The sequence below is a fragment of the Mytilus californianus genome, unplaced genomic scaffold (assembly GCF_021869535.1).
Source record: "Mytilus californianus isolate M0D057914Y unplaced genomic scaffold, xbMytCali1.0.p SCAF_2, whole genome shotgun sequence".
Classification (NCBI taxonomy): domain Eukaryota; kingdom Metazoa; phylum Mollusca; class Bivalvia; order Mytilida; family Mytilidae; genus Mytilus; species Mytilus californianus.
Window position 1 is genome coordinate 89,590,115 of NW_026262668.1, and position 13,906 is coordinate 89,604,020.

Below are 13,906 nucleotides of genomic sequence, written 5' to 3' on the forward strand. Positions count from 1 at the left end.
ACCAAGAAATTTGTTTTGCATGCACACGTATATTGCGGTTTTTATCCAACACAATCATAGGTTTGAACGTTGTTTTCAATTTAGACTTGTTTATATATATATTATATATATGCGGCCAGATCAGAGAAGTTCAGGGAAAAAATTCCAAAGAAATCGATTGATATTCAGTAAAGATTAACACTTTTGAAATTAAGTTACTAAGCGCGAATAGATCGAGAAGACCGCAAATACATGTACAAAAATCGAGACGAATCCTCTTAAAAGTGAACAAAAGATAGTAAAAAAAAACAACTTTATAAAAAAATATTTATCTTTAATTTTTGAACCTGCTCAGATAAACTTTTAAATTTTATATTCACGAAAAGCCAATATTTCTATATTGAATGTTCACTTGACAAGAGCAGACCGGGGTACTCGAAAACGTAGATGTGAAAATAGTTATATTTTGGGAACTGTAACATGCTAAGGACTTTGTGGAACACAAAGAAAATTAGTGACCCGAAAGATCTTAAGATTTTGTATGTACATGATTTTTTCCATTCTTTTTATCAATATGCAGCAAAGATTAATATTTTTTAGATTCAGTTTCACAAGCTTTTAATGTAATTATCTCGATTAATACTGAACATAAAACACCGTGTATTTGCATGTATATTTGTAATAACACAGTTTAACAAATAATTTCTTTAAAATGTACAATTGTTGTTTAAAAATAACTTTTGATCAGTATCGTCGCCGGCATTGTTTTATTATATATTTTTTCGACTTTTTCATAAGAAGAGCAAATTTTCTATTGTTCTCGTTCACTAGATTTCCCACTGAGACCGTTGAAAATAACCTCTGTATCTAACCTGTGCAATGCTTTTGCGTCAGCAAGTGTCATTGTTTTTACTTTTCAATCCTACACAAACGGACGGCATCAGTGTATTCACATTTAGATTGGTATCTACATATAGTACTACAATGTTTTTGTATTCATAGTATCACATAATATTTGTAAGTTTATGTTTTGCATATTCCGTTTGTTTTTTAAATTAGTTTGACGTTTTTAATTTTAAGACTCAAAATATACACAAATATATAATCACCGAGGCTATTTTTTCCCATTATATGCAATAAAAAAAGCTTTGCAAACTTGTATTGTATATAAGACATCTAGAAACTTGAATATGCGAGAATTTGTGTTATTGATAATACATGTAGGTTTGTGGTACTTTGAAATTACTACAAAGAAACACATAGAGAACAGTTAATACTTTCATTTGAAAAAAAAATATTTTATGTTCTCTTGTTCAACCTTTTTATCTGTCCAATTTTGAAAATATAAAAGTTCCTACGATGACTATCAAATCAAATTACATGACAACAGTCTGGTGCATTTGTTGTAAAACTTTTGGCTAGATATAAATGTGATTATGTCCTCAGGCAGTCCAAATAAGTCATTGCTCCAACAGGTGACATGAACTTTTTAATTATAAATTGGGAATCAGAAACATTTTCAAATCTATTTCAACACCGACAATGTATATTTATAAATGTTACAACCCAGCAAACACACAACATTTTAAAAACATTTTTTAAATGTCATATGGACGTCTCTCACAAAATATTTCAATAAGATATCAGTTAAACATAAAAAAAATGTTTATTTTATTGTTTTTGAAATGTTTTATTTCTAACATTTAAGTAAAATGTTTTTACAACATTAACACAATATTATTTGCTAATATCTTTTATTCATGTTCTCAAACATTGTTCTAAAATATCCCGTAGATATTTTATAATATAAAACAAATAATATTTTCTTCAATTGGTATTTTATATTTTAACAACATTTAGAGTAAATATTTTCCAAATATCCAAAAAGCATTCTGCAAAAAAATGTTTTACAGAAAATATAGTTTTGCTATTTGCATAAAATGTTTTATAACGTAAAATTAAAATGTTTTACATAAAACATCTGAAAAATATCAGCTAAATGTTTTCTTTAAAATATTTTGACATACACATTACTTAATAGCCTTACTGATATTTTATTCAACATTTTACGGATATAAAAATAACATTTTATTTAAACTTTATTCAAAACCCCACAAACAACGTTTTGTGGAATTAGCTCGTTTTTTTCAGGATAAGATATAGTACTACATTTCATGACAAGCAAGATACTATGGTTGAAATCCTTAATTGATATCTTGAAGATCCTTGAAGTCAGAGTTTATTCCTTCTTATATTAAAATTCAAAAGAGTCAACATTAAATTAAGCAATAATGTATAGATAAACAATCACCGTTCTTTAATGTTTATTCATTTCGTTCGTGTATATTTTAGAAATTAAGAAATGAAAACTGTAACTGTACTAAGTTCAATTTTCGTATCGTTTATATGCCTTACGGAAAACCGACCTTTTCCGGAATCGACTTTTGTTTTATCACCGGAATTGATTTTGAAATTTGAATTTCGAAACGAAGACTAACCCGAATAATTCAGTCGTTATATTCCGCTGATCTACGATTACTCCATTAACCTCGCAAGTAGGAGAGATCGATTACGGGGAGGGACTGAATTATTCGGGTTAAACGAAGACAGGATATCAACAAAGAGAGCCAAGAAAATTGTTTGTTACGCGATATATACTCACTTGGTAAGAATGATTAATCTGTTAAGATGAAACTTGTGCATTCATTGTGTGTGTTCAATCATAATCGGAACCAAATTACATCTGTTTCTGGAGGTGCGGATCAAGGTTTTGAAAAAAAGGGGGCCCCTGCCCAAGCCGGCCAAGGCAAGCAAACGTTTGGAGTGATACTTGTAAATAGTCTATACATTTATCTTATAAGTAGCTCCATAAGGGGGCCGGGGCCCCTAACTCCGCCACTGTTCAAGCATCTACGTACACCAATTATGAATTTGTTCATTGATATAAAAATATTATAAGGATATGTGGCTTGTGTGTTTGAATTGATTGCCAATACACCTTATCGCTATTTGTCCGCCATTACTGGCCATGGACATCACAAAAGTTCCCGTAAAATGTTGACGTCATATTAGAAAATATTTGACACCACAATTGAAAGTAATACACCTTATCACTATTTGTCCGCCATTACTGGACATCACACAACTGTCACAAGTTCCCTTAAAATTTTGACATCATCATAAAAAATATCTGATGCCACAATGGAAAAGTGATTGTTGTTTGACATCAAAAGTTCAAGCAGGATAGATTCTCGGGTCAAGCGGGAATAGCGATAAGGTGTATTATTGTATGACGTATGCTGACGTAAAAAGTTCAAGCGGGACAGATTTCCAAATACTGAAATAGCGATAAGGTGTATGAGACAGCTATCCACCAGAATTTAAATGACTTGGATAAAAGAAATTATAAGTCACTGTACGGCTTTCAAAACTGAGAAAACCAATGCCATATAGTCCACTTTGAAGCCTTGACAAACAAATGTTAAATTTTTCTCAACACAATTGAAACAAAACAACTAACTGCATACATTAAATACATACATGTATTATGAAAAAGAAATTTGACAGACTTAAACCAGTCAGGGATATAACTCTATAGGGTTATTACAGAAAAATAACATACATTTGTTACTGTGGACTGAAAAATCAAAGAACTGTGATAACATATGTATGTTACATGTTTCAAAGGGACAATATACATCATTAGTTTAGTTAAAATGTATGCAAGTTCTATTGATATTACTATTGTCTTTATGTATACTTAACTATAGAAAGATATAACAGTTCATAGTTTGACAATTTTGAATAGTATACCTATGTTATTACAGAAAATATATGCCTGTAATAACTAAAGGGTGTTATCACAGCTTCTCTATATCACTCCAAAGCATTTGCTGAGACATACATCATGCTTAATTACAATGTATTTTAATTTATTGTAAGAAATAATGACCAGAGCATGTAATGAGGTTCTGCCAAGCTTCCCAGTGATTCCCAAGTGTCTCATATAATAAGTTACATTCCTTTAATAACTAAGCCTTGTTATTACAGCTAAGTTTATCCCTTAAAAGCCTTGTCTCATTGATTTACCATGGTTAATCAAAAATGTATTAATTTAATTTAAAAATTAGTTATCAAGGCTATGCATTTAGTTTCTGCGCAAAGTCTCAAGAGTTCCCTAGAGCCCACTATGAATTAAAATATTTTTGATTTATTTTACAAATAACAAACATATGTTATTACAGATTTAGAAAATTTAAGGAATAAAGAGTAGATAACTCATGAAAGTATCTGTAATAACACACGCAAGTTATTTTCTGTAATAACCCTATAGAGTAATATCTCTGACTGTAAACCAACAACAACTATTGCAATAAGCATGACTCAATACCTTGTTTCCGAGGCACACAAACAAGTTACAATAACACTAATATAAGCACCATTTGAATATGGAGATTTTTTTTTCTAGTAAAATCAGTGTATGTATGTATTTGCAAAACAGTAAATTAAATTTCCCTTAACAGCTTAATGAACATTACAAAGACTATGTAAGACTTCAGCACAAGCAAGATAATATAAACTGTTGCTTAAAACTATATTTATTGCTTCATACACACAATGTACATACAATGTATCTTTTATTTTTTAACAGGAGCTAAAAGAAAAGCCACAAAGGACAAGTTCAATATGCAGGTTTACAATTTGGAAGTGGCGCAGGTTCTTTGAAATGTCTACAACCTTTCAGGAGAATTTTTTTTTGAAGTAAGATTTTCATACAGAATTACTGTCATTCCATATTTAATTCAAATATTTAGCATAAACAATGCATTACATTCAAGATTAAGGGCATACAATACAGAAAAGATATCTGGATATTTGAATAAATTATATTTTTTGTGACAAAATAGAAACAAGTTGTTTATTTAAATCAATCTTTTAGTCCAACAGTGTGCTTTCATAAACATATTTGCTTTCCTTTGAAGTATTTCAAATACATACATGTATAAACAACTCATTTAATGACATCTGTGTGTTTCTCGGAAGTTAAGTTATATTATTATCATCATTGCAAAAACAATGCGTAACACTTCGATAAGTTATTATGTGCCTATAGTATACTTCTAGGACTGTATCATATGCCCTTAGATACAAATGACAAGTTATAAACTATGTCACTCTACAGAGTTTAACACTTAAAAAGGACAATAAGATGTTTAATGACATTATGTAGCAGGGCTTTTAAAGGCCCTTACATGATACAATGCATTTAATGAAAACTAAAAAAAAACAAGAAAAACAACAGCCTGATTTATACAAAACAATAAAAGAAAAAAAATATGATAGACAACAATCAACGAGTATAATGAAATAAGACTCTGGACTGGACACATATCTAGTCTAAAGTTTTTTATGTGTTTTTTTTTAATAACTAAATGAAGTTCAGCGTGGCATATTGCTCTCTCTTAACACGGTCAGCCATTTATAGTCCCCTTCCGACAGACTATCATCGTTATTTGTTTCAAAACTTTAAAGGGGAGGGGATGTATATCCTTCAGGCAACTTGAATCGTTCTATAATAAAGGAATGTGCAAGAAGTTCATATATGAATGTAAGATTAATTTTTTTTTTCAGAAGCATGGCACAGCAAGAAAAAGATATAAGACACTACAAGACATTCCTAGTGATTTTGAATAAGACAATTGGTTGACTTTTTCAATGTATTCTTAAATAAATCAAATAGTTGATGTAAAATGGTGTTTTGTTCTCATCTGTTCAGCCAATTATCAATGATTATTGACTTAAGATGTAACCCTATTAGAAGTGTAGCGTTTTAGTTTAGAAAGAGAAGTTGTATTGAAAAATCTGAATTTGGGACACAAGTTTTAGTCAATGTAACTTGAACTTAAAAATGTGTATAATATTTGCATAATGTCCAATGGCATATATGTCATGCATGTTCAGGTTGACATATGCATGATGTGTATAAGATAGGTAATAAAAGTTGAGAGTGAAAAACTAAACATTATACCATTGTGGTTGGAATGTGGGTTTTCTTGCACTGTCTGTCATCTGTCCACCTATATTTGTCGGATTTTGTCCAACAAATATTTTCATCAAGTGCTGTTTTTCACAAAACTGCTGATAAAGATGAGTTCATATTTAATGAGCTGCTTGATAGTGATGAACTGTGATGTGTGAACATTTTTGTATCTGGCACCTGTTTCCTGTTTGCTTATACTTTGTATTTCAAAATTTTGAATGTTCTCAAATTTTTCATTACTTTAATTAGTAATGCTGTTGAACAGAATGACTTCATATTTGGTAAGTGGCTTGACCATGATGAGTTGTGTCTGCCATTTTGGATGTGTCAAAATTTGTAGATACTTCTTGTTTTTAGAGACTTTGAATTGTGAATTTCATATGCTTAGCAAAACAACTGATTTATTCTTGTTTGTATACATGTATAGAATTAATCACTGTGTATAAATTAATTTAACTAATGATTTGTTATTTAAAAAAGCAGGAAACTCAATTAAAAGTACAGACATTTTTTTATTGATATGATCTAGATATCAACCAAAAACATCTTCTTAACAGTCTCACTTGCAAGAAAACATCCAAAAAACATTTTTATAACATTATTTGATGTTCATGATATTTTTCAAACGTTCAGAAAATATTTCTAGAAAATATTTTTTAAAAGATTATCAAAATGTTTTATACGCCATTGTTTTTCACATTATCATGATATTTCTTTACAACATTTTAATTATATTATGCAAATATTTTAGAAAATATATTAGAAAACGTTTTAGCGATATATATTCTACCATACATTTAATGTTTTTCTCACGTTTTTTTGTGATATTTTCATGACATTAGACACAACATTTTAAAAACATTTTAAAGATGTTTTTGTGTTTGCTGGGAATGCAAGCGTAAATTTATTATTGGGACATTTGTTTTGACATTTATCATGTGACTTAGGTGAACTCAGCTAGTGACTTATCCACGAGCAAAGCTAGGTCACAAGAACTTTAACGTTAAATTAAGGTTTTCTTATCTGTTAATAGACGCTAGCTTTTCGGACACTCTAGTCTGGTATTTCTGCTTCAATATTGTCGATTATACAAAACAGAGTCTACTTTTGTAGTCGACTCACCTCCTAGAAACTAATTGAATTCAAGTTGGTACGAGAGCAACAAGCCATGTGTAAAAGATTAAGTTTCTAACATGTTTTAACACATACAATCAGTTTCAGTTCAACGAAGAAACTGTAAATTAATTCAACAAACTCTTCAAGTTGATACCGTCAACAGAGGCAAAAAGTGTAACTTGTTAGAAAAGTTAAACAGACCATAACAAGCTAATGAGGATCTCAGAGTCTTCTTGGGCAAAATATTCAAATTTCCGGGAATATGAGTTTAACAACATAGCTTCCGACAGCGAGGACGTGAAGAAAATTTGGCAGACGGAGAGCTGAACCATGCACAACATAAAAAAAATTCAAAAGGCCATCCCGCTCTGCATCCCAGTAAACCCAATTTTTGCGCCGACCAAGGCATATGCTTATTCACCTTATAATCAACACCTTTCGTTACAGCATTGCACGGCGTAAGACACATTGCTCTTCCTGAGCAGTTCGATGTTTAGAGAAAAAATTGCCCCATCTCAATTTAGGATCCGTTGGTTTCGTATCATCAAGAGCCGCTAACCACATACATTGAGAAATGTAAATAAGTATAATTGTACTCTGAATGATTTTAGTTGTTATCAATGGGAAAGTGGTTCACAGTATGAATTACTTTTTCTTGGCACAAATTCATATCTTTGAAGAGATTTTGTTAGTCATAATAACAGGTTTACTGTTGTGGCAAGAAGGTAAGCGAAGCATGTACTCTTTTTGGAATATATAGGCGTTTGACACTATCAATAACGCTTACGTAGTTAAATTTATTGACCTACTAATTAGAATATTGTTAAGAAAAACAAATCATCCTTCCGGTATGAATCATTTGTCACTTATACTGTTTCAGAGTTAGTTTCCTCCGGGTGTGTATTTGGAGTACCATTTCAATCTTATGCTATCAATCCTTTATACGTGGCGATACATATATCTGGCTAAAACGACTTATTCTTGATCCATCATTCAAATAAATCAATTAAAAGTCCAATAGCAATTGCAGATAGAAATATAGCTGTAAGCATTTTCAGAAGGATAAGTACATGCATAATTTTGAAATAAGCTTTGGATATTAGTCGGTTGTCAAAATTTTTCTAGGAATCAGCTGTATTGTTTTACTTTTTTGGTATTTGGTATATGTACGGTTTTATACATATTTATAAAATGTCTGAGACCTATAGAACTACTGGCGTGAAAACGATGTAAATGTAGTTTTTGTACCTTGTTGATGGTTTTGTTTTGTCATGAAAATGTATTGAAATTTCAAAATTTGTTAAGGTCAAGGAACAGTAAATGTCACACAGATTTTCGTGAAATTTTGAATACAACTTTGGCCCGTTAAACTATAACTCAATATCGAAATAATAATGCATTATTTACTTTTATTTTCTGAAATAATACTGATTGATATCTTTGACACTAAGTGAACATTTGTATAGAAAACACATACAATCGGCAAACAATGTTCATAAATTTGTCTTAACATCATCAAATCTCCAATTTCAAACCCATAGATTTTTCTTAAAACATCGTTTTAATGATGTAAAATAACGAAAGTGTCACCGACTTCGTTTTTACGGTATACATGGTGTTCTAGGTTAGAAATACCACAAAACGTCGAAATAAAAAAGTATTACAAAAATACTAAACTCCAAGGTTAATTCAAGAAGGAAGTCCATAAAAACTGACAAATCAAATGGTATCAACCAATAAGCGTAACGTCGACGCGTGGTGGGCCGTAAAACGCCGAAATTGACGTTTTCGCAACCAACTATATTACAGTTGGTTAATACACCAAAAAAAAAAAAAGAATCGGCGACCATATGATAATTTTATATCATTAAAACGGGTATGGTTTTGCTTGACGATGCAGTTCTGTACTGTCCAATGGAGCTAATGTCCCATATGTAGTGTTTGGTTTTTATTTATAAATTTTTTAAATTCGCCTGAGTAGACGAATAAGACAATAAATGTATCTCTTAATGTTATAAATAATGAACACGTATATTTGTTCTGGGACATTTGTTTGGATATCTAGCATGCGAATAAGATCTACAATGAGTGAGCAACTAATGAACCAAATTATGTGGGAAGGACTGTAACGATAAGACACTGTTCTCTATTGTTTTATTCGATGCTAGCCTTTCGGACAATCCAGGTTGGTGTTTCTGAAACGTATGGTTAATCAGAGGAGATAATCAAGTCGATTTAATATTTTCATACATGTTAAACCTCTTAAACTGTTTGAAATTTAGAATTGAAAATTATGCATTTTTAAATTGGTTGAGTGTAGAAAGTTTTTCTTTTATAGATTGGATTACAATGTATGCATTTTTTGTTCTTACTGACGACACAGCGGCCGGGGACGTTCATGAATAGTAGTAAATTATATATGTGTAGCTTATTGAATAAAGTGATTTACTATACTGTGCAGGCGAGCTGATTTCCTAAATACAGAGTTTTGTTTTAATCATACATATTTATACGTTTACATGTAGGATTCTCAATAAATACGGTACGCTCATGCATGTTCACACTTTAAGTCTTTGTTATTAGTGGTGTGCTCCTGACAAATAAACCTGCATAGAGTTACGAGGCAGAACGACTGAAATTGACATTTAATACATTTAACGGTCACTTCAAGAAGGCCGTACGGTTACCTATAGTTGATAACAAGATTTTTGTTTGGTATTTGGCAATAGTTGATAGTTGTCTTATTGGCAATCATTTCCTTATTTTTATATTTAAACATTTAAATATTCTACATTCAAGATCAAGAAAGATTGGGGTTTTTAACACGTGAACTAATGTAGACGTATTTGATTAAATACGAAATTTTCAAAGGAGTTGTTCATCAGCCTTTGATATTTCGAAAATTGTCTTAAGTTTTAAATTTTCTACTTAAAAGGCTAAAATGCAAGTTTCGATATAATCGTCTTAACACTAGGGATTTCCAGGTGTTTTCCTTATAGACAAAAGTTACGTTGTACTTAAGCATGAACTTAAAAGTGAAATATAAAAGAAATCCTTCATAGACAATGTCGTTCAGAATGTGTCAATGGTTTGCATAAATGTAACACTATATATACGTGACGTAAATTAATCGAATAATCAAAATCGAAATCATAAAAGAAAACGCCGATCAAATATTTGTTTTTTGTGTGTTGAAAGAAATTTTCACTGACATATAAATAAATTTATTTTAAAAAATGTTTGTGAACTCGTAAGTACAAATTATTGCTAACTTTGTTATTTTGTGTTTAAGCAAACTTTTGACAAAAGAAATATTGATCCGAAATTTAAATTACTTAGTGTTTTTTGTAAGTTAATATTTCATTATATTTTGTTAAATGATTCAGTTCACTTTAAATCAACAGGCATACATTTCATTTAAAATAAATACTCTCAGAAACGATTTTTTTCAAGATCTTAACCATATTTTTTTGTTTGTACAAATAAAAAGAATTTTGATACCAAGAAATAAAAGGAAAATAACGAAAATCAAAAAAAAATTGATAGCTTACCTTCTGCATAGGTAAACATGCTTATAATTGTAAGTTTGTTACAGAGGTTAAGAATCAAGCTAAACGAGTAACAGTAAGCATCTTAATGTAGCCTGTACAACATCATTGTTACAAGTTGTGTAGAAGAACCAATTTAAAAATATTTCATGTTAATATCATGTGTGAATGGCTATAAATTGGTAACTTTAAGTACTGGCTAAATATAGTTCTCTTTGGTTTCAACGAAGAAGGGAAACACAATTGAATGCACAGCGTATTGTTTTTGCAATCCGTATATTTAAAGCTTTTTATTTCAAAAATACATGCATTCCTTCTTTTACATATTTAACAAAAAGGTATTATTTGTAAACTGCTGAATATTTCCTAATACGCCAATAAACCGTTTTTTACTAGAGCCCAATATTTACAATTAATGCTCATTTCTTCCATGTTTCTATGATATGACATAGGATTTACACATTTAAGTGATGTTTTCAAGATCTTTTGCACTGTGTATTTGTTTCCTCATCTACGTAAGAACGAAGTCAGTACAACTTCTTGAGTATCAGAATATCATATAATGCTTTTATTTACCGCACTAAATGACTCTTTAAAAGTAGGGTGTTTTCTTCATTTTAATAATTGGTTATCGAACCTTCCATGTAACTTAATATCTGTTTCAGACTTATTAAATAAAAACTTAGTGGTAAAATTCAATTGTGAATATAGAAACTAAGTAATACATAATATCATTAGGAAGACGGTGAGTACTAGTATCGATAAAACTATTAAATAGTGGCAAACGCTTTATGCAAACGAAGCCAATTGGTTAACGATATTCATATGCAAGATTTCTCCGTCATCTAAATAATCTGTCAATTATTCTAAATTTCAGAATGTAAATGGACTGCATGACACAGCACAGAGAAAGAATGTCGTCATTCCAGGAAAGGACTATATTTTACATTTGATTAAACTGTAATGAATATTCAAATTATTAAAAAGTGATAACAAAGAACTGACCATGTTGACATTCTCATTAATGCTGGTTTTGTTTTTGGAATTTATGGGAACAGCAATAAGCAAGATTTGTCATGAGCAAAAAGTAAGTGTAGTCTTTTTTTTTTTTTTATTTTATCCTATTTTTTACTTTAACACTTTCAGAACAATTACAAATACAAACAAATAAAGATTTAATAGAATTCTTATAACAAAATACTATAACCATAAACTCAACTTAATATCTTAACATGCATTTGGCTCACAGACGAACTGATATTCATATTTATTTAATCAAGTTTATTCATATAATACATCATGCGGATAAAAAAGTATTACAATAACAAAATCAAACTACTATTTTCCTGATTTTTTTTATTAAGAAAACAATTTTTTTGTGATATATGTTGTCAGCAGCTAATTATCAGACAATTTGGGTCATTGACTTTTCTTTTCTATAATACTTCTGTTCTTTGTTCTTTGATATAAACTAATTAGACATGAAAAAATTTGTTATGAAATGAATGACTACACTGTACCTGTACACATGATGCTACTTTTCAACAGCACAGATGAAATTCTTGTACATTTATTAAAGTTAAATAGATTAGGTCAGAGTTACAAAATATCCTCTTTACATGCAACTGTCTGTCTATATGTATGTCTTCGTTTGGTTTATATACACAAACAAGTTTTATCCCAAAAACAAAGACAACACAACAGTACCATTTATAAGTGTGTAGGTATGTTGTATTTTTTTTAAGACTATCTTTCAAGAATATTTAAAATCATCAATTTATAACAGTCTGAAATGATAGATTTGTAATGATCGTTAGTGTTAATTTTGAATTCATTTCCATCATGTGTCAGTTTCCCATTCTGTTTTTCAAGTTTGACTGTCGCAAAGCTGTAGTATATTGCTGATCAAGGTAACTCAAACAATGACAAGTTTGAATAAATTGCATTTCATTGCAAATACAATTGTTGATTTATAAGCGATTATGAATAATATCGAAAATAATAAATTTAATAGAAATACAATTGGATGGGTGGGATTTACTTATGTGTGACCACAACAAAAGACGAAAATTACTAGAAGGATCCTGCATGTTAGCATACAGTCTTAACCAATGGATAAGCGTCTAAACAATATGCCAAGCTCAAAATCACAATCTATCAATTAAACAGAAATTACCAACAATCTGCCATTATCAGGAAAAACATCATTTATTATACCTAATAAATTTATGGCGTCCGAATTGAAAGGTAATATTCCAAAAAGAAAAAAAAATGAAAGCTTGCACTGTTTTGCGCAAAACGATTAGAAATAATTCTATATCAAGTAAAGAACATGAAAATAATTGTTCACGTGACAAAAAATGGTCATTTAGCCTGTGTCTGTTTCTGTAGACTACGATAAAAGTTTACAAACCAGAATTTGTAACTACCGTCCGAATATAAAATATTTATTTCTATTAATTTAAAAGTATTTGGTAAAATTTTCTGCAAAGTATATTGCAGTGGTGGAGTTCTCAAATTTAATTGACGCAAAAATGCGTTGGTTCACAGTAAGGAATTTCTGTTTCACAGATGAAGACGGATATGTTCCTATTTTTGTAACCACAAACCGGTCATCTTTTCTCAAATGTGACAGCACTGAATTAAACTTGTTCTCGAATGTGACAGCACGGAATTAAACTTGTTCTCGAATGTGACAGCACGGAATTAAACTTATCAACGAGTTGTACTTACATGAGGAACACGACGGGTGCCATATGTGGACTAGTATCTGCTTACTCTTCTTGAGCACCTGAGATTGCCCATGACTTTTGTTGGGGTTCGTGTTTCGCAGTCTTTAGGTTTCTATGTTGACTTTGTATACTGTTTGTTTTTTGGTTGTTTTACGTTTTTTTGCAATGGCGTTGTTAGTTTGTCATCGACTTATGAGTATATCATTTTGGTATCTCAAGCCTCTCTTTTATATTCTATGAACAAATAATAATTGAATGGATGTGTTGCGTGAAGAAAAATAATAAATTAAACGATAGTCCCAAAGCACACACTAAGCGAAATTGACATGGCAATTCTAAGACATTATTGACAAAGAATAGCAAAAATCGACTATACAAGCAGTTTTAATCAGTTATAGTTATTTTAATACATTCCTTTGTTCAGTCCATCACATGATAAAAGGGAATAATTGGATATGATTTATGGTTCTAAATCTGTCTTGCTTACACAA

At 30.3% G+C, this 13,906-nt stretch overlaps 1 protein-coding gene across 1 annotated transcript in view; it reads left to right on the plus strand.

The window, feature by feature from the left end:
* LOC127728391 (parathyroid hormone/parathyroid hormone-related peptide receptor-like) overlaps positions 1-13,906 on the plus strand; it is a 57,426-nt gene that overhangs the window by 12,649 nt on the left and 30,871 nt on the right. Inside the window, exon 2 of the mRNA XM_052235747.1 lies at positions 11,561-11,770. Within this exon, the coding sequence (XP_052091707.1) occupies positions 11,690-11,770 (81 nt within the window). The 5' untranslated portion in view covers positions 11,561-11,689. The remainder of the gene's footprint in view (positions 1-11,560; positions 11,771-13,906) is intronic.